The sequence below is a fragment of the Hemiscyllium ocellatum genome, chromosome 3, assembly GCF_020745735.1.
Source record: "Hemiscyllium ocellatum isolate sHemOce1 chromosome 3, sHemOce1.pat.X.cur, whole genome shotgun sequence".
Lineage (NCBI taxonomy): Eukaryota > Metazoa > Chordata > Chondrichthyes > Orectolobiformes > Hemiscylliidae > Hemiscyllium > Hemiscyllium ocellatum.
Window position 1 is genome coordinate 39,602,329 of NC_083403.1, and position 22,463 is coordinate 39,624,791.

A 22,463-nucleotide genomic window follows, 5' to 3' on the forward strand; every position below is an offset into this window, starting at 1 on the left:
CAGAGACGTGGTCTGAGGAGCCGAGGTGGGGCTGGGGCTGGGGCTCTGCCCTGTAAACGCTGGGGATGTTTGTGTAAACCTGATCCAGCATGTTCTCTCCTCTTGTCGCAAAGTCCACATGCTGATGGAATTTAGGGAGCATAGTCTTGAGATTCACATGGTTGAAATCTCCAGCAACAATAAACAGACAGTCAGGATGTGTGTTCTGCAGTGCACTAATACCCCCATACAGTTCACAGAGTGCTTCCTTAGCATTAGCACAGGGAGGAATATACACCCCTACTATAAGGACAGCAGTGAATTCCTGTGGTCAATAAAATAGTCTGCATCTAACAGTCACAAACTTCAGTAGTGATGAGTAGTAATTGGAGACTAACATGGAGTCTGCACCATTTTCGTGTTGATGTGGACACGCAGACCCCTCCTCCCACACGCTGAGCCTTACCGCACAGAGCTGCATTTCTGTTGGCGCAAAACAAGACAAGCCCGTCTAGCTGGATGGCGGTGTCCAGAACTCTGTCGCTGAGCCATGTTTCCGTGAAAACAGGGACACAGCAATCTTTAAATTCATGCTGAGACACCAGCCGCAGTCAGATGCAGTCCAGTTTGTTATCCATGGAGCAGACTTTGGAGAGCAGAATGAATGGGAGAGCTGGCTGGCGAGGGTTTGTTCTAAACCTAGCACAAACCTCTGCACGCTTACCACACTTACACCCTCTCACACACTTCAGATGACTCAACACCTGGCCACAGGCTTCAGGTGAGGCCACAGACTGGAGGCCTGGTCTCCAAACAAACGGAGATCGCGTAGCTCCTGCCGTAGCTACACAGCAGATCATACAAATGCACCAGGGTAGCAGAATAGAGTGCAAAATACTGTGTTACAGCTGCTTGGAAGAGAGAGAGATCAACATTGACGTTTGAGGGGTCCATTCAAATGTCTGATGGTAGCAGGGAAGAAGCTGTACTTGAATCTGTTTGTATGCGTATTCAAGCGTGTATATTTTCTCCCCAACAGAAGAGAGTGGAAGGGAATGTAACTAGGGTGGGAGGGGATCTTTGATTCTGTTGGTTGCTTTCCTGAAGCAGTGGGAAGTATAAGTGAAGTCAATGGATGGATGGCTGGTTTGCTTGATGGACTGGGCTCTGTTCGTCACTCTCTGCAGTTTCTTATGATCTTAGGAACAGCAGTTACTGTACCACACTGATACATCCAGATAGATGCATAATTGAAAGCATCCTATAAAATTTGGTAAGATTCTTTATGAACATGATGAATTTCCTTAATCTCCTGAAGAAGGAGAGATATTGATGTGCTTTCTTGACTGTTGCGTCAACGTGGATGGACCAGGACAGATTGTTGGTGATCATCACTCCCAGGAACTTGACACTTTTAACCATCTCCACCTCAGCACTGTTGGTGCAGACAGGGGCGTGCCCTCTACTCCACCTCCTGAAGTCAATGGCCAGCTCCTTCATTTTGCTGAAATTGAGATTGTTGTTTTGACAACATGCCACTAAGCATTCAATCTCTTTCCTGTATTCTATCTTGTTGCCTGACATCTAATCTATAACAGTGGTGTTATCAACAAACTTGTAAATGGAGTTGGGGCGGGCTTTGGCCACACTTGAGTGTAAAAGGAATGTAGTAGGGGGCTGAATACACATCCTTGCAGCCCCCAGTGTTGAGGATTATTGTGGAGGAGGTGTTGTTGCCTATTCTTACTGATTGCGGTTTATAGATCAGGAAATTGAGGATCCAGTTACAGAGGTGATAGCTTGCCTTATCTTTATCCAAGCCTAAATGACATAATCAGATTGGGTGGAGCCCTTAGTAGTTTTCACTTTCAATTCTTACAGAACCATTAACTTCTCCAATATATCAGTGCTAAGCTTTTATGCAAAAATTAACAATTATGCATTCATAATGTATATTTAACACTCCCCCATATCTCCTTATATCTCTGACCTCTCATATTCAGGCAGTCTAGAGGTTTCACAATTCTTCAAGAACACATTCACTTCAGAATTAGAAGTTACAAGGTCTTTGGCTTCTTGACTGTTGACTGTGATAGTTTTGTATAGTTTTCAGACTGCTATTGTCATCCTAATCGGTCATCAATGGGTAATTGTCGTACAATACGATCAAGTTCCTGTAGTTCCTCAAAGAATTAATGAGTTAATCTGCATAACTACTTGCTATAACAGATTCCTCTCTTATCTCTCAGTAAACTTTGAAGACATACAAACTGTCTTTGAAAAAAACAATTCACTATAATGGGCGGCACGGTGGCACAGTGGTTAGCACTGCTGCCTCACAGCGCCAGAGATCCGGGTTCAATTCCCGCCTCAGGCGACTGACTGTGTGGAGTTTGCACGTTCTCCCCGTGTCTGCGTGGGTTTCCTCCGGATGCTGCGGTTTCCTCCCACAGTCCAAAGATGTGCAGGTCAGGTGAATTGGCCATGTTAAATTGCCCATCGTGTTAGGTAAGGGGTAAATGTAGGGGTATGGGTGGGTTACGCTTCGGCGGGTCAGTGTGGACTTGTTGGGCAGAAGGGCCTGTTTCCACACTGTAATGTAATCTAATCTATAATTTGTTGTGTTTCTATATTCACATTGTGAGACAATCAGTAATATCTTTTCAAATTCTTTATATCACAATCATCCTTGATGCTAAAGGTCTATCCTTAAATGAAACAAGTATGTTTAATCACAAAGAGATCCAAATAAAAATTGATTTTTTTTTCATATTCTTATAGCTCTTCATATCACCAGGCATTGCCCATTGAGGATCTGCAATAATTTCTTGGATCAAGCACCCTTTTTTTGTGACTGTTTGACAACTGGTCAAATTCACAATCATGGTTACTTTGGAAAGCTCTTTTTTAATATTTCATTTATAGCAGCAATGTCAATCCTCAAACTTTACTCAATGACACCCTCTATTTAATGCATGTCGACCCAGAAAGAGCAATTATTCACATAACATTCTATGGGCGAACTTTCTTCAGATTGTCCTTTGCATAGGATTTCCTTGAAAACATTGAATAAATTCATCGATCTATTTGTGACTTCTTGCAGCAAATATAATGTTAATTTCCCTTATTTTGTTAGCTCCCAAGTGCAATAGGCAACGTGCATTGTTCTCTATCAACAAGAATATGATAATCTTTGCCATATTTGACTGATAATTGAAATGATCTTAAAATGATGATTCATATCTTCTGGGACTCCCAAGGCAAGAAACTTGTGTGTGCATTTATCTGAATTTGATTTCTTTAATGCTTAATTTTATCCTTAAGGCTTCTTCAACAGTAGCATGTTTCTGTTTGATACTCGTTTACAAAACATCACAAACGGCATTGGATTTAGTCCATGTACACAAACAGTTTAACTGTCAAATCAAATTTCTTAATAGGTTTGTTTCTTCTCAGAATACCAAATCATCTTTCTGTGAGGGTCTGGCCCAATTTACAGGCATGTGTTTTACAATTATCAAATAAGATTGTTGATTCAAAGTGTTATGAAGGTGCAAGGGGTAGTGTACCTTTTAAGAGAGTTTAAAGCCAACAGCAATACCTGACACAGCAGCAAGTGTTCTGAACAAGGTAACAATGCAACATTTGGTCAAACAGCTAAATTAGCTGAGTTGCCTGGAGACAAAAAAAAATCAAATTTGGCCAATCAGTTTAAATTTTGCCCCAAATTACCAAATTCCAATCTAGTTTGAATTTAGTATTTTGACAGTATTAACACCAATGAAATGATCCGATGCTTTGGGATATAAAACCGAATAAAAATTGAATAGTTGGAGGAGAACTGCCAAGCCACCAACATATACAGACAGCCTGGAGAATAGCTCTCTTAAAGGTACCTTTATTTATCAGTAACCTGTGAAACAGAAACCCTTAAGAAGAAGAAAACAGAAGAAGATATAAAGGGAAGATTTGACGGCTGGCTTGTTTTGAAATTTGAATTTTTTGGTAATTCTTAATCGAGGGTTTTATTGGACCAGTATTAGAGAAGGGACAGTAAAAGATAGGTTAGAGAACAGAGTTGTAAACAGTTGTTAGTTAATATTTGATGTTAGACTTAAAGAATACAGACCTTAATTTTTTTTGTACTTTAAATAGTGACTTTTGGGATAATTTTAACAAATTATAGCACGGGTTAAATCATTTCTGTGTTGCAGGTTTAAATTAGCAAGGGGGTGGGGGGGGGGTGTTACCCCGTGTCATAACAGTTTGGGGGCTCGTCCGGGATTTGAACTGTTTTAGACAAATTTGAATAGATTTGGGAGTACCAAAAACCCCAGCAGATTTAAACACTTGCAGATTTGTGTACTATGTCTTCCAATAAAATATAAGTGAGACAATTTGTTTAATTTCAGTGACTTGTGGTTGATTAAATTAAAAGTGAGAGGAATGACTCTTAAAATTGTTAGAGATTCTGAGATTTGCAGATGACTTTCAAATTTGCCAAGAAGGTTTAGAAGGAAAGAAAAAGGCCATACTTTTAGAATTAGCAAATAAGTTAAATTTGGGTTTAACCAAATACAAAAGTAAAGCTGAAATTGTAAGGGAATTACTCAAAACACTTAGGCGTGTCAGAGAAACAGACAAGTGCAGTAGAGGTAGAAAAACTTAAATTATAATTGAGGGAAAATGGAGTTAGAAGATAAACCAAGGGTAAGAGAGAGCGAATGAGGGAGACAGGATAAAGTAAGAGAGAAAAGATTCTCAGCAATAAGAGAGGGAATTTGAACTTGAGAAGTTGCGACTTAATCAGCAAAGTTCACATTAACCAGATGGAGATTAAAAGAGAACGTAGTGATATATACAAATATGTCAAAATTCTGCCACATTTGGAGGAGAAAGATATTGAACCTTTCTTTATTTCATTTGAAAAATTGGTTAGGCAGATGGAGTTGTCCAGGGATTTATGGGTAATGCTAGTTCAGACTTAAGTGATAGCCAGAGCTAGTGAGGTATTTGCCGCACTGTCAAATGAGGAGTCAAGAGATTATGAAGAGGTTAAACAGGCGATTTCAAGTGCTTATGAATTGATACCAGAAGCATATAGACAGAGTTCCGAAACTAGGTCAGACTTATGTTTAGTTCAAAAGAATTAAATATAGTCATTTGATTGTTTAATGTGCGTGCTTTAAAAATAGATAGGACCCTTGAGGCTCTAAGAGAAATTATTCTGCTGGAGGAGTTCAAAAACGCACTTCCAGAGCTGATCGGCTCGGATTTTTTCTAAGCCTAGCACAAACATCTGCACGCTTACCACGTTTCCACCACCTCATACACTGCCTCCGATTACTCAACACCCAGTTACTGGCATCAGGCAAGGCCAAGGACTGGGGGCCTGGTCTCTGCAGCAAATTGAGAACTCCTCCACACTTAGTGCATTTCCGCCTCCTCACACGCCACTTCCAATGTTTAAACACCCAACATCAGGCGAGGCCAAGGACTGGAGACCTGATCTCTGAAGCAAATTGAGATCGCATAGATCGGAGGCTGAATGTCCTGGACCACTGAAGTGATCCTCAACTAGGAAAGAATTCCCTTGTTTGTTGATCATTGTGTGGTGTCCATTCATCCATTGTCGTAATGTCTGCATTGTCTCACCAATACACTATGCCTGGGGCATCCTTGCCAGTATCATATAAGGTAGACAGCATTGTCTGAGTCGCATGAGTACTTGCCACATACGTGTTTTGTGGTCTTCCCATGTGTGACGGTAATGTCCATGTCAATGATCTAACATGACCTGCAGAGGTTGCTGTGGCAGGGTTTTGTGGTGTTGTGGTCAATGTTATCATGAAGGCTACATAGTATGCTACATTCAATGGTCTGTTTAAGGTTTGGCCATTGTTTGAAGGTGAGAAGTGGAGGCATAAGGAAGATTGTAGCGATAGTCATCAATGATGTGTTGAAGGCTGTGAAGAGCATGGCATAGTTTCTCCACTCCCGAGAAATACTGAACGACAAAGAGTATCCTATTGGTCATATCCTGTGTCTGTCTTCTGAGGGCATCATTATGGTTTTTCACTGTAGCATGATGGAATTGGCAATCAACGAGCTGAGCATCATATCCTGTTCTTATGAGGGCATCCTTCATCCAAGCAGGTCCTTGTGGATGCATAATGCTTGTCTGCAGGGGATGACTGTATAAATATATTTGTGTGGAAGCTTGAGAAGTGTTGCATCATGAGATTATCCGTAGGCTTGCGGTAGAGTGTGGTCCTGAAGTCTCCATCTTTGATGAAGATGTGTGTGTCCAAGATGGGTACTGATTCTAAAGAGTAGTCCATGATAAGTTTGATCTGAGGTGAAACTTGTTGATATCACTATGTCATTGATTCAGTGATTTCTCACCAAAGGAAGAAAATGTAATAAATGTGAATGGTGTATAGTGCTGTTCAGACGTCCCGCGTAGTGAAGAAATCTTATTTGAACTTGTGCGTGAAAATGTTCGCATATTGGGGTGCAGATTTGTTCCCCATGGCTGTACTGTGTGTCTGAATGAAGAACTGGTTGTCAAAGGTGAAGACGTTGCAGTCGAGGATGAAGCATATTAGTTGTTGGATGGTGTCTGGAAATTGGCAGTTGTTGATATTGAGTACTCATGCTGTTGTAGTGTTGCCACTATTGTGGGGGATGCTGGCATCAAGTCATAGAGATGTACAGCATGGAAACAGATCCTTCAGTCCAACCCGTTCATGCTGACCAGATATCCCAACCCAATCTAGTCCCATCTGCCAGCACCCGGCCCATATCCCTCTAAACCCTTCCTATTCATATACCCATCCAAATGCTTCTTAAATGTTGCAATTGTACCAGCCTCTACCACATCCTCTGGCAGGTCATTCCATACACGTACCACCTTCTGTGTGAAAAAGTTGCTCCTTAGGTCTCTTTTATATCTTTCCTCTCTCACCCTAAACCTATTCCCTCTAGTTCTGGACTCCCCGACCCAGGGAAAAGACTTTTCCTATTTATCCTATCCATGCCCCTCATAATTTTATAAACCTCTATAAGGTCACCCCTCAGCCTCCAACGCTCCAGGGAAAAACAGCCCCAGCCTGTTTAGCCTCTCCCTGTAGCTCAGATCCTCCAACCCTGGCAACATCCTAGTAAATCTTTTCTGAACCCTTTCAAGTTTCACAACATCTTTCCGATAGGAAGGAGACCCGAATTGCACGCAATGTTCCAAGAGTAGCCTAACCAATGTCCTGTACAGCCGCAACATGACCTCCCAACTCCTGTACTCAATACTCTGACCAATAAAGGAAAGCATACCAAATGCCACCTTCATTATCCTATCTACCTGCAACTCCACTTTCAAGGAGCTATGAACCTGCACTCCAAGGTCTCTTTGTTCAGCAACACTCCCTAGGACCTTACCATTAAGTGTGTAAGTCCTGCTAAGATTTGCTTTCCCAAAATGAAGGACCTCGCACTTATCTGAATTAAACTCCATTTGCCACTTCTCAGCCCATTGGCCCATCTGGTCCAGATCCTTTTGTAATCTGAGGTAACCCTCTTCACTGTCCACTACACCTCCAATTTTGGTGTCATCTGCAAACTTACTAACTGTACCTCTTATGTTCGGATCCAAATCATTTATGTAAATGACAAAAAGTAGAGGACCTAGCACCGATCCTTGTGGCACTCCATTGGTCACAGGCCTCCAGTCTGAAAAACAACCCTCCACCACCACCCTCTGTCTTCTACCTTTGAGCCAGTTCTGTATCCAAATGGCTAGTTCTCCCTGTATTCCATGAGATCTAACCTTGCTAATCAGTCTCCCATGGGGAACCTTGTCAAACGCCTTACTGAAGTCCATATAGATCACATCTACTGCTCTGCCTTCATCAATCTTCTTTGTTACCTCTTCAAAAAACTCAATCAAGTTTGTGAGATATGATATCCCACGCACAAAGCCATGTTGACTATCCTGAATCAGTTCTTGCCTTTCCAAATACATGTACATCCTGTCCCTCAGGATTCCCTCCAACATCTTGCCCACCACCGAAGTCAGGCTCACTGGTCTGTAGTTCTCTGGCTTGTCTTTACCGCCCTTCTTAAATAGTGGCACCACATTTGCCAACCTCCAGTCTTCCGGCATCTCACCTGTGACTATCGATGATACAAATATCTCAGCAAGGGGCCCAGCAATCACTTCTCTAGCTTCCCACAGAGTTTTCGGGTACACCTGATCAGGTCCTGGTGATTTATCCACTTTTAACCGTTTCAAGACATCCAGCACTTCCTTCTCTGGAATCTTGACATTTTACAAGATGTCACCATCTATTTCCCTACAGTCTATATCTTCCATATCCTTTCCCACAGTAAATACTGATGCAAAATATTAATTTAGGATCTCCCCCATTTTCTGTGACTCCAAACAAAGGCCGCCTTGCTGATCTTTGAGGGGCCCTATTCTCTCCCTAGTTATCCTTTTGTCCTTAATATATTTGTAAAAACCCTTTGGATTCTCCTTAATTCAATTTGCCAAAGCTATCTCATATCCCCGTTTTGCCCTCCTTATTTCCCTCTTAAGGATACTCTTCTAAAGATTCACTCGATCTATCCTGTCTATACCTAATATATGCTTCCTTCTTTTTCTTAACCAAACCCTCAATTTCTTTAGTCATCCAGGATTCCCTATACCTACCAGCCTTCCCTTTCAACCTGACAGGAATATACTTTCTCTGGATTCTTGTCATCTCATTGTGACAAGGAGTGTTCCTGATTCGATTGGTCCTGGATGCTGAGTTTCTATAGGAAATCCATGGTGTTATGACAGAAGTTGGGGTTCTTTTTACAGTATGTTTCAGAGCTTGATTAGAAGAGTTGGGAGGTGATGTTGCAGCTGTACAAGACATTGGTTAGGCCACTTTTGGAATATTGCATGCAATTCTGGAAGGATGTTGTGAAACCTGAAATGGTTCAGAAAATATTCAGAAGGATGTTGCCAGTGTTGGAGGATTTGAATGCTCAGGAGATGCTGAATAGGCTTGGGGCTGTTTTCCAGAGAGTCCAGATGTATAGGGCATAGTTTAGGGTGAGAGGGGAAAGATATAAAGGAGATCTGAGGGGCAGCTTTTTCACACAGAGGGTGGTGCTGTGTGGAACGCGCTGCCAGAGGAAGTGGTGAATGCTGGTACAATGATAGCACTTAAAAGGCATCTGGATGGGTATATGAATAGGAAGGGTTTAGAGGGATATGGGCCAAATACTGGCAAATGGTACTACATTAGGTTAGAATATCTGGTCAGCATGGACAAGTTGGACCAAAGGGTCTGTTTCCCTGCTATACATCTCTATGACTCTATGACCTGATACGACGGAAGGTCCAGGTGTGTTGGCTTTGTGAATCTTTAGATGGTAGTAGAAGTCTCCTCTACAGGAAGTATGGCAGATGAGTGTGTGTAGGGTACTTGAAGGGCTGGTCAGTCTGTTTAGTTCATGGATATGTTCTCTGGTTGGATCAGCAAATAGTTGTCGGTAGTGACCTGGTTACTCAGTTATCTGTACACGTCTTTGCTGTAGTCTGCTCTATTCTGTATACCGATGGCTCCTTCTTTGTCTGTTGGTTTGATGACAATGTTCTGATTGGTCTTGAGATCCCAATGGCCATGCATCATGGTCGAGTGATGTTTTGCATCCCCCATGCGTGTGGCTGATGAATCTGGAGCTTGTGTGTGTCCTGACAGTTTAAATGTACATGTTGAGCTTCGGGCAGTGGCTCTGACTGGGTTCAGTGTAACTTCTCATGTTGCCATTCCAGCTCTCTGTCAACTGTTCCGGTCCAATTGTTTCTCCGTGGACTCACTGCTGACATCTTGGGATTTACGGAAGAATTCCTAGAGTCTCATTCTCCTGATGAATTCCTCTGTCTGTCGCAAGACCAATGGGGTCCATTTTGGTGGTGGGGCAGAATATTACCAGACCTCAGCTTCCCCATCTCAGTCGCTTGTTTGGTCCTTCCCCCTCAGTTTACAACAGCCTGTACCACTTTAGCCTTCCGTTTTCTTTCTACCATTTTACTTTAGCCCTATAGCTACTCATCTATATTCCATTTCTGAATCTTTCAACCCAAACCCCCCTCACTAAAACATCTCAATCTCCTAGTATTGCAATCACCAGCTTAAACTTTGCACTGATGTCAAATCTAAGTAGTCTTAGCATAGTCTTAACAAACTCCATGACACTGCTTTAGTTCCCTTGAAATGGAAGATCACACCACTTGCCCAGTGCAAGGAAAATGCACATCAGTGCTGAGTCACAGAGCAGGTATGGAATCTGAGGAAATATTCTTGGAGGATGCGGGCAGAAGTGAAGGAACAGTGAAGCCCTTGATTCCTACCCTCCCAGAATACACCAATATGCAATTAATCTGTTCCTGTCCTGGTGCATTTTGCCTCTGACGTAGACAAATATTTTAGCTGTTTCTAATGGGAAAGAAGCCACAAGTTCTAGCAGCAGTGGAGTGAGATATCTGGTCTACAGAGCACGGAGAAAGAAATATGGAACTTAAAAATGTCTGATCATTTGTTTCTCCTGAAGCAGTTCTCCACCAGTGCTTATTCTGACTGCTTGGTTAAGAGCCTCGCTTCAACAGGGGTTCATTTTTGACAACTGAAGTAGATTAAAAAATGAGGTCTGCAGATGCTGGAGATCACAGCTGAAAATGTGTTGCTGGTCAAAGCACAGCAGGCCAGGCAGCATCTCAGGAATAGAGAATTCGACGTTTCGAGCATAAGAAGGGCTTATGCTCGAAACTGAAGTAGATTGTTCACTTTGCTTAATTTTATATTTTTGTGGTTGCAATATATTATTTCTATAATCAATTTTGTCAAAGCCTCACTTTCTGTAGACAACATTAAGATATAGAGTCAAACAGCATGGAAACAGACCCTTTGGCCCAAAATGGTCTATGCCGGCCAAAATGTCCATGCACGCCAACACCCTTTCTCTGCACTTGACCCATATCCTTCTAAACTTTTCCTGTCCATATATTTGTCCAAATGCCTTTTAAATGTTGTTAATGTACTGCCTCAACCACGTCTGCTGTCAGCTTATTCCATATACGTAACACCCTTTGGTTAAAAAAAGTTGCCCCTCAGATTCACTTTTTTTTTCCCCTTTAACCTGAAATTGATGGCCGCTAATCCTCAATTCCCCAACCCTGGGAAAAAGGCTGAGTGCCTTCACCCTATCCATGCCGCTCATGACTTTACACACTTCTACAAGATCCCCCTTCACTCCTCCACACTGTAAAGAAAAAAAGGTCCTAGCTTGTCCAATCTCTCCCTATAACTCAGACCCTTGAGTCCTGGCAGTATCCTTGTAAATTTCTTCTGCACTATTTCCAGTTTAATAACACCCTTCCTATAGCAAAGTGACCAAAATTGAACACAGTGCTCCAAATGCAGCCTCACTACTGTCCTGTATAACTGCAACACAACTTCTCAACTTCTATACTCAATGTTCTGACTAATGAAGGCCAATGTGCCAAAAACCTTCTTCACTGCCCTGTCTCCCTGTGACTCCACTTTCAGAGAACTGTGCACCTGAACGCCAAGGTCCCTGTGTTCCACAACACTCCTTAAGGCCCTACCTTTCACCATGAAACTCCTACCTTGATTTAACTTTCCAAAACACAAGGCCTCACACTTACCTATATTAAACTCTATTTGTCATTTCTTGGCCCACTTCCCCAGCTGATCAAGGTCCTTCTGCATTTTCTGAAAACCTTCCTCACTGTCCAAGCTACTGCCTATTTTAGTGTCATCTGCAAACTTACTAATCATGCCTTATATATTCTCATCCAAATCATTGATGTAGATAACATGCAGCAATAGGCTCAGCACCGATTCCTAAGGCACATCATTAGACACAGGCCTCCAGTTCAGCAAGCATCCTTGCATTATTATCCTTTATTTCCTACCATCAGGCCAATTGTGTATCCAATTTGCCAGTTCCCCCTGAATTCCATGCGATCTAACCTTCCAGAGCAGCCTACCATGTGGAACCTTATCAAAGGTCTTACTGAAATCCATATAGACTACATCTGCCGCCCTGCCCTCATCAACCTTCCTGGTCACTTCATCCAAGAACTCTCACAAAGTTATGTGCTATAGTCTCCCATGCACAGAACCATGCTGACTACTCCTAATCAAACCCTGTCTTTCCAAATGCATGTACATCTTATCCCTCAGAATCCTCTCAAGTAGCCTATCCGCCCCAGATGTTAAGGTTACTGGTCTGTAGTTCTCAGGCTTTTCTTTGCAGTCCTCCTTGATTAAGGGCACAACATTCTCTACCCTCCAGTCTTCCAGGACCATGGCTAACGATGCAAATCTATCATCCAGGCCCCCCTCAATTTCTTCTGTAGCCTCTCGATGTGAGGTGATTAAAGACTTAGACACGAAAATTGTAATTCCCTGTCTGGCACTTTTATAGGATTTTAAGAACATCTTTTTCAAAGAAGGTACGCATGAAGATTTTCTTTTCTCAGCATTTTCATTTCTTATTATAAGGCTCATTCATTCTGTACGTAGTTCATTCAGAGAGAAGGCTTAAAATTAATTTTGGGGTGTGGCTGGGAGAGTTCTGCAGAGGTGAAATGGAGGTTTTCAAAACAAGAGGATATTGCGATGTTGCAAGTTCACTGTTTTGATGTTGATAACCGAGTGGAACAGGATGGACAGAGTATTCAAGCATAAAAACGCAACGAACAGTAATGAAGGAAAAACAAAAGGTAAAAAGGCAAAATTGATGACTCTTTACTTAAAAGCATTTAGTATTCAGAAGAAAATAAATTATTTAACAGGACAAATAGAAGTAAATGGATTTGACCTTAATAGCCAGTTACAGAAACATGGTTGCAAGGAGATTGAAACTGGGAACTAAGTGTTCGTGGATATGTGACCTTTTGATGCACAGACAGGAAAGAAAGGGTGATGAGGAACTTTACTAGTACAAGGTGGAATAAATACAACAGCAAGAAATGACCTTAGGTAGGATGATGTAGAATCCATATGTGTAGAGGCAACAAATAACAATGGGAAGACAGAGCTAATGGGAGTAGTCTATAAGCCTCTAACAGCAATTATTCTGTTGGAGCTGTTCTATAGGATCCAGAGAATAAATCATGAAAGAATGAGGACTTGTAAAAAAAAGGCAATATTAATCCTGGGTGACGTTAGACAACTTGTAGTTCGGGAAAATCAAATTGGTACAGGTAATCATAGAATCCCTACAGTGTCAAAATAGGTCATTTGGCCCAATACACCGACCCTCTGAAGAGTATCCCATCCAGACCTATTCTCCTACCCTTATTACTCTACATTTCCCCCCTCTAATGCACCTAACCTACACATCCTTGAACACTATGGACAATTTAGCATTCACCTAACCTGCACATTTTTGGACTGTGGGAGGAAACCGAAGAACCTGGAGGAAACCCACGCAGACACTGGGAGGTGGGGGAGGGGAAATGAGGAAGCTGGTGAAGTCCGTATTAATGTCATGGGTTTGAAGGGTCCCAAGGCAGAAGATGAGGCATTCTTCCACCAGGCTTTAGATGGTAAGGGAGTGGCAATGGAGGAGGCCCAGGATACGCATGTCCTCTGCAGTGTGGGAGAGGGAGTTGAAGTGTTCAGCCACGAGGCGGTGGGGTTGGTTGATGCAGGTGTCCCGGAGATGTTCTCTGAAGTGCTGTGCGAATAGGTGTCCTGTCTCCCAATGTAGAGAAGACTGCATTGGGAGCAACGGATATAGTAAATGACGTGTGGAAGTGCAAGTAAAACTTTGATGGATGTGGAAGGCTCCTTTGGAGCTTTGGATGGAGATGAGGGAGGGGAGTGGGGAGGAGTGGAGCGTGGATCTGTCGAGGTAGGTTGTAGAGGGAACAGTCTTTATGGAAAACGGATAGGTGTGGGGAGGGAAATATATCTCTGGTGGTGGGGTCCATTTGTAGGTGGTGATGTATGTGGAGGTTGATGGGGTTGAAAGTGTGGACCGGAGGGGTTTTGTCCTTGTTTCGCTGGGAGGGGTGGGTTTTGAGGGGGGAGGCACGGGAAGTGGACGATATGCTTTGGAGGGCATCGTCAACCACGTGGGATGGGAAATTGCGATCTTTGAAGAAGGAGGCCATGTGGTGTGCTCTGTGGTGGAACTGATGTTTCTAGGAGCAGCTGCGGTGGTGGCAGAGAAATTGGAAATAAGGGATGGCGTTTTTACAGAAGGCAAGATGGGGGGAACTGTGGAGCTGGCTGGCAGCATCTGTGGAGAAAAATCAGAGTTAACATTTCGAGTTCAGTGACCCTTTTTTTCAGAATAGGTCTGGTTGGAGAAATAAGAAGGCGACTTGATATATAAATAAAGAGAGACTTCTCAATGTTTTGGTGCAGAGGGATATGCATAAATCACAAAAACTAGTTTGCAGGTGCAGCAGGTAATAAGGTAAATGAATTTTGGCATTTATTGCTTAAGGAATAAAATAGGGAAGTGTTGCTGCAACAGTACAAGACATCAGTGAAACTGCATCCAGAATACTTACAAAGTTTTACTCGAGGATTATTTACATGTGCAATTTCTTTTGTTACTGCGCCCTCTTTGAATTTGTCTTATATATTTAATGTTACCTCTCTTCACTCTTCCTCTCAAAATGTGGGATTTAATACTTCTTGATCTTAAATATCTCTTGTGATGTGTTTGGTCACTTGCCTGTATGTCACATGAAGTTTGTCATCTTCATTGTTAATTTTTAAATATTGTCTTTGCAATCTGAGAAACTATACTCTGCATATCCAATTCATATATTAAAAAGAGCTGTGGGCTGAAACACCACTCTACGTATTTTCCACTCAAGAAAATAACTGGTCATCACTCCTCCCTGCTTTCTGTCCCTCGGTTAATTTTGTACCAACACTACCTTTAATCTCCTTAATTTTGTCATCAACTTTATAACATTATCAAACACTTTTTTGAAAGTGCATATCCACAACAGCAAGTGTACTTCCTTCAACAATTATCTCATTACTTTCTCCAGGGGAATTTGCCAGTTTAATTGTGTTCATGAGATTGTATGCAGAAGGTGCCACAATTTGATATCTAAGGATCTTCTTAAGGACTCAACTGTCAATAGGGGAGCAAACTATTTACGTGCGCTTATCTTGAATCCATGCCCTCAGGCTACCAATGCACCTGGGTAATTGGAAATGGTTTCTCCTTATGTGGTCTTATGAAATCCTTCAAGGTTACAACAGTTGAATAATTTAATTTTTAATTAATTAAAATGGACAGTGAGATTTTATAGGTGTTTGGAAGATACAAACATATATTTTTCTATGAAAACAGAAAATTACTGACCTTCAATATGTTGTGATCTGGAACATAGAACTGAGCTTTCCAGTTTTTTAGTTAAATGTTTTTACACATAAGATTCATGACGTGCACTCCACCTTGTCCCATGCCGACTATCACTTTTCGTCCCAGTGATTACACACCCAGCTGCATTGGTGCTCATCCTATGGAATTGTGCAGCAGGAGAGCTGGAAGTGCTCTGCCCTGCCAAACCTTTGTGACATTATGCTGCTGGAGCCATATTTGGATTCCAGCTGCACACCACTTCAGACATTGCACACTCGGAACTGCTCTTCATTCTCTAGTCCTGCAACATTGTCCCCAAGGCTCAGACAAGGAAGTTAACTGTTTGGCTTGCCAACAGGCACTTTAAGGTGCTGCAAAAGAGTTTATTGTTTCTTCTTACTGATCGGCAAAGGAAGCCACGTCACCACACTGAGCCAAGATGGAGCTAGGCAGTGACCGAGGTCAGTGCAGTGTCCCAGGTAAAAAGCAATGCACAGCAATGCATGAAGGCGTTCTGTTACCTGCAAGGGTAAGTGCTGCCATATTCACTCTGCTACCACACTCTCAGGGCCACCACTCATTTAAACTCTACCACAGCACATGCCTTCACCAGAGCTCATGGACTGCAACTCTCAGTATTGCACGCATCATGCCCATATAATGACTCTAGGCGGACGTGGATACTGCAGATGCTGGAGATTAGAGTCAAGGTTAAAGTAGTGCGGGAAAAGCACATCAGGTCAGACAGCATCCAAAGAGCAGGAAAATCGACGTTTCGGGCAAAAGCCCTTCATCAGGAAAGTCCACTATTCCAGGAGTTGTTACAAATGTGCAAAATTTAAATCAAGCTATCTAATGTCCCTGAATTATTTGACAAGTGCACTCAAGTTAAAATAAAATTCTGTCCCAGTCTCTGTACTTAACTAGCTTTTGTAAATAAGATTGATTAATAAATGTGATGACTGAAAATAATTTTTGATAAAGGAATCACCTTTTTTTTCTCATTAATAGTGCCTTTAATGTCTGATTAAGGCTTTTACTTGAAGGAATCAAGTCTTTGCTAAAAATTACAAGCTTAACTTTGATAGATTTTCCAGAAGTGGTATCCTTGAATGAAAGGTGATGTTTGATTTTAGGAACCAGAAGAGATCATTTAGCCCCACAAAAATGTTCTTCAGTTTCAATAGATCGTAGCTGAATTGTATCATAACATCATCTACCAGCCATGGAATTCTTAATATCCAAGCCTTACAAAAGTCTATTAATCACATGCTAAAATGTTAAATTAACCTTGCCTCAACAGTTTGTTTCTTCAAAAACATACTTCCTAATATCATGGTTTAACTATAATTTTAAGGTTATATTTCCTTGCTCTGAACTCCAGAGGAAACAGTTCTGCTTTATCAACTCAATAAGGTTCTTTAAACATCTTAAACAGTTCAACTGCATTGCCCAGAGTCTTCTGTGCTCAAGCAAATATAAACTAAAATCACTTTTTTGTTTGTTCTATTACCTGTCCTTAATTGCGATGCTTGTACAAGTGAGTATAGTGCCAGGTAATGAAGAGCAAACTGTAGCTCAGACTTTTGTTACAGCGAGGCCATTAGCACAGGGATGACAAAATCCCTTCTCTGTCGGACATTAATGCACTAGTTAAGCGTTTTGGACACCCAGCTTTGATGATTTTTTTTCTCATACCAACTCTCAAATTATATGGTAATACCTCCCTTAAAGGAAGGACTTCATATGACGATATGATATACAGTTGTCTTTATAATGCCATAGTTTGGTTCCCGAGCAATCTCACTTCATAAGAAAATCGTGCAATATCAACCCCAATTAAACGAATGGGGCTGGAATCATGTTATAGTTAATACAGGTAAGGAAAATTCATGTTCTACAAATAATGATCGAAATTCAGCAATGCTGGTGTAACTAATTTGTGTTGTATAGGAGAATCACCTGTATGCGATGGCTTTAGTAATTGAAGCTCAAATGTATAAGAATTGGGATAGAGTGGTGCTGGAAAAACACAGCAGGTCAGGCAGCATCCGAGGAGCATGTATAGGAATTGAACAATTCTAAATATCTATAAAACTATTTACTTAAGTTCATAATCTAAACATATTAATATTTGGTAGCATACAATTTGCAGCAGCTCTTAATTTGACTAAAATTCTTTCAAAGGTTATCAACTTGGATTCCATAATTGTAGACTTGGAAAGTGGTGTGCTGAGAACAGAAGTTCGTCAACAAGAATATTCCTATATTCTTCACCTGGGTATGTAGAAGGTTCTTTGCTGTTGGCCAAACTGTTCAATGGAGATAGCTTACTTTTTTTTCTTTTGTGCAAAAAAAAGTCTATTTGTTCTTAAAATAAAATTGTCAGTCTTGTGTGCTTATGTTTAAGTAAAGACTGTCCCATTAAATTATAAATAATACAAATTAGGATCTGTCACACCAGGTTTAATTCTGGGATCTGACTTGTCCAGTCATGACATTTGTAGGGATAACACAATTAATACATGTTTTGATTCATTGTGTTGCTCTGTACTCATTCAGCCAACTAGAGCCTTTGTTCACTCTAAAAGGACATCAAGTTCTTACTGTCTGTTATTTGTATAGATTCCTGATTTATTGTTATTTATATTTTGAAATAGTTTTTAATACTAACAAATACCATTTTTTTTTGTGTAGAACTATGTCATGAAGTCCAAGAAGCAATTTCTGGTATGTCGAATTGGCTACTTTCAGAGAATAATGAAATTATAATTCACTATTATACCTGTTCACTGATGAATTTCTTATTAATACGAGATGATATTTTTGCATTTATTTCCTTAGACTGTAATTGTATGTTTACGTCAATATCTCATTGAATATCCTATTAATCGGAATCTAAGAAAATGCATCAATAATATGTAATTATTGATTTTTCACCTGAAATGGCAGGACAATTTTCCAGGTTCATGATGCTGACTTGATTTTCATTGTGCCAACATGTCAAAAATTTAAGTGTGGATATATTCTGATTGTGAAAAATTAGCCTTAGACATCATCCTTGACAAAAAAATGTATGCTTAGTACAATGACAGTCTTCTGTCCAGCCTAACATTGTTTTGGCAATTTAATGTAAAACTTCTGTATTGTTCTTAATTCCATTTTTGGTTAATTAGAAATAAATTGCAATTTTTTTTAGTTCACTGTTCTAGTAAGGTGGGAAAAATAGAACTGAATCTGAAAAAGCGTAACAGTATAATTTGGAATGATCTTGGATATCCTCAGGAGCTTCATAACTCATACAAAAGGAAGACAGATCGAGGTACGAATATATATGTGTCTGTCATTTGAGTTACGCGTTGAAAGATTTTTTTTCTTCTGAAAGATTTGTTGTAATCGGAGTGAAGATATAAAATGCTAGGTTGTCAGGAAACCATTCTGTAGGACATGCTTAGGAACGTTATCATGATATTCCAGAAAGGTGGATCCCATCTCCCACATTGAATAGAATCATTTTTCTATGTTTTTTTTTATTAGATTAGACTTACAGTGTGGAAACAGGCCCTTCAACCCAACAAGTCCACACCGACCCGCCGAAGCGAAACCCACCCATACCCCTACATTTACCCCTTACCTAACACTACGGGCAATTTAGCATGGCCAATTCACCTGACCCGCACATCTTTGGACTGTGGGAGGAAACCGGAGCACCTGGAGAAAACCCACGCAGACACGGGGAGAACGTGCAAACTCCACACAGTCAGCCGCCTGAGTCGGGAATTGAACCCGGGTCTCAGGCGCTGTGAGGCAGCAGTGCTAACCACTGTGCCACCGTGCCGCCCTCATTGTTACTGGGAGAAAGTGAGAACTGCAGATGCTGGAGATCAGAGCTTAAAAATGTGTTGCTGGAAAAGTGCAGCAGGTCAGGCAGCATCAAAGGAGCAGGAGAATCGACGTTTCGGGCATAATTCCTGAAGAAGGGCTTATACCCGAAACATTGCTTTCTATGTTACTGTGCCATTTGCTTTGGAAATAGTGGTGCTCTCACGATCAGCTTTCAAAGCTCACTTGATTAAAAATTGATACAGAGATACAGTCCTGCAACAGAAGGGCTCCTGCAATCCATGTGCAGAGTAGGGAACTAGGATAGAAGGCAGGTTTCGTTCCAAAAAGAGTAAATGACTGCTTGGAAAGAAAACTTTGGCCGAAGTCAACTTCACCATTTACTCAAAACATTTTATCTGAAATTGGTGGTAAATAAACCTTTAATTGCTTAAACATGGAATTGCATGACATACACAAGTTGCTGTGCATGTCTTCCACAGCATGTAGTTATCCATCAGTTTGTGACAGTTGTTATGTAGTAAAGCATTCTGATCACATGCAGGTTTGTAGAAGCATATATAAACATTTCATTTGTATCAGTCCAGTTGTATAAATTATGGGGAAAATAATCAAAATTGTAAATTTAAGTCATTTGTTAACATTTTTTAAATGTCTTTTTCTCCCTCCCAATTCCTTACCCTAGGCCTTTTTTACAGGAAATGCACTCTACTGTCAAAGACCGATGTGTCGCATGACACTAGATTATTGTGCTTTCAACTACCTCCTGGGTGTTATTTGACAATATCGATTGGACAGCATGTCTATCTCAAAAGTAACATTCAAGGTACAACAATATCGTTATATATGCTCATCATTGCTAAGAGCACTTGACTAGCAAAACAATATTTACACGAGTTAACAGAATTAATTTGTTTTTTTTGTACTATCTAAGGGGCAATGATTAAACATGAAGGGATGTTTGTTGGATAATTCCTTAATTATTAGGTTTCCTTTTAACAAAAAATCTACCAATGAGTGATTGTTTGACTGGGAGGATGTGGATTCTTGTGCTTTCTACTCAAGGGGAATTATCGACAGAAAAATTTTGCTGAGTGATTTTTGGTTTTAATTGAAGATTTTCCAAACAATTTGATCAATAATGCTGTTAAGTCGTGAGCAGTTCACAAATGGGTACTCTTAGAATAACTGAGCTTTTGTAGGGCATTGTAGTGATGACATTCCAAGTGTAGTACATTTTTATTTTTCTTACTTTAGGCTGTGACTCATGCTGGTGCATTATCTTGGCTGGTGAGTTTCTCTAACTCTCCATCTTAAATGCTTGAATCTGGGATCACAGCCGAGTCAAACTGGTATCCATGCAATTCCAGCAGAAGGCACTGGTTAGTGATCAGAACTAAGAATGGGCATCATTCATTCCCTCAACCTCAAGAAACCATGGACAAATGTAATCCACACTGCAGTTGTCAAAGCACAGTAAAGAATCCAGAACATTCTGTTTTGTAAGGCGTAGTGATAGAAAACTTAACCCGTTTGCAAGTGGACAATACAGTTTGTTCTACTTGGTTTCAATTTTTTAGTAGGGCCATGATTTTGTTATATTACATTTCATTCTCCTGTTTCCCCAGGTGTCGAAGTAGTTAGGCCTTATACACCTGTGCTGCCAACCTTGTATGTAGATCCAAAGGATAATGATCTTACTTGTACAAATATCTACTTAATGGTCAAAATCTATCCTGATGGATTGCTAACACCACTTATTGACAGGCTTCAAATTGGTAAGAGAATGAATTTTCATTTTAGTGTGTGATCCTATTGTTCTGCCTTTAAGTTAGACTAATTGTGTTAGTTTTTCTTTGTAAAATCTTTGTATTTAGCAAGCATAATGAGGTTGTAGGTTAGGCTGCATCATAAAAGTTGTATTCTGTGAATTGATTGTGATTGATTAGTGAGCTCAGAGGCAGATGGTAATGAATGTACTGAAGTGAGAACGAATACAAGTGTGTAGAGATGTACTTTGATATAATAAGTTAAAGCATGTTATACAATGTGAAAGTAACTATAGGCTATAAACATTTCAATGCTTTGCATAAAAATCCTTGCTAAAATCAGTCACAAGTGTTGTGTTAAATAGAATTGACACTTGGTCCAAGAATTTTAAAAAATTCCTCAGAGAATTCTTCTGACGGTTCAGGATCATGAGTCTTTGTGTTTACTGACTAGATACAATGTATGTGGAACTGAAATCCCAGCATCATGTTCATCATAGGATATTAAGAGCTCACAAGCCTGCTACGCCATTCCATATAATGATTTTCTCCAGCTAAATGCTGGGTACCCAAGCGATTCCCATACACCTTGATGTCATTATTATCTAGAAATCTATCAATATCTGTTTTGAACGTGCTCAGTGACTGAGCTTTGTTGGTACTCATGTACTCAAATCCTCTTGTTCTACAACTATATATACTATTAGCCTTCTTAATTGTTTGTTACACCTTCATGTTAACTTTTAATAGCTTACAAAGAAGGACATCTAGGTCCATTTGGACATCCAACACTTGCCAATCTCTCTCCATTTAAGAATAATCTATATTTGTTCCTCCTACCAAGCTGGATAATCCCATCTAATATTCAATCTGCCAGGCTGGTGACTACTGTCTCAGTTTGTCCAAATTTCCTTAACACTTAACAAAAACAGAAATTGCTGCAAAAACTCATAAGGTGTGGCAGCATCTGTGGAGAGAAAGCAGAGTTAATGTTTCGAGTCCAGTGAATCTTCTTGAGAAGTGAAGGTAGCGTTGAAAAGGTTGGTATACGTGATACAACTGTCCACAAATGAGTTGTTGATCAAATGGGATCAGTGTTGGATCTACTGCTTTTTGTCATTTATAGAAATGATTTGGATGTGAATAAATGAGGTATGGTTAGTAAGTTTGCAGATGACACTAAAATGGAGGTCTGGTGGAGAGCGAAGAAGGTTGCCTCAGAGTATGATGGGATCTTGATCAAATGGGCCGAAGAGTGGCAGATTGAGTTTAATTTAGGTAAATATGAGGTGCTGCATTTTGGAAGGGCAAATCAGGGCTGTACTTATGCACTTAATGGTAAGATCCTGTGGAGTGTTGCGGAAGAAAGAGACCTTGGAGTGTAGGTTCATAGTTCCTTGCAAGTGGAGTTAAAGGTAGATAGCATAGTGAAGAAGGTGTTTGGTATGCTTGCCTTTA

At 40.6% G+C, this 22,463-nt stretch overlaps 1 protein-coding gene across 4 annotated transcripts in view; it reads left to right on the forward strand.

The window, feature by feature from the left end:
- The window catches only part of LOC132831459 (cytochrome b5 reductase 4), a 150,183-nt gene that overhangs the window by 48,720 nt on the left and 79,000 nt on the right, over nucleotides 1-22,463 (forward strand). For 3 of the 4 annotated variants that reach the window (XM_060849628.1, XM_060849634.1, XM_060849620.1), the window contains exons 8-12: nucleotides 17,581-17,674; nucleotides 18,091-18,123; nucleotides 18,593-18,715; nucleotides 19,922-20,062; nucleotides 20,865-21,014. In XM_060849628.1, the coding sequence (XP_060705611.1) occupies nucleotides 17,581-17,674; nucleotides 18,091-18,123; nucleotides 18,593-18,715; nucleotides 19,922-20,062; nucleotides 20,865-21,014 (541 nt within the window). The remainder of the gene's footprint in view (nucleotides 1-17,580; nucleotides 17,675-18,090; nucleotides 18,124-18,592; nucleotides 18,716-19,921; nucleotides 20,063-20,864; nucleotides 21,015-22,463) is intronic. The other variant, XM_060849642.1, reaches the window with a different exon arrangement.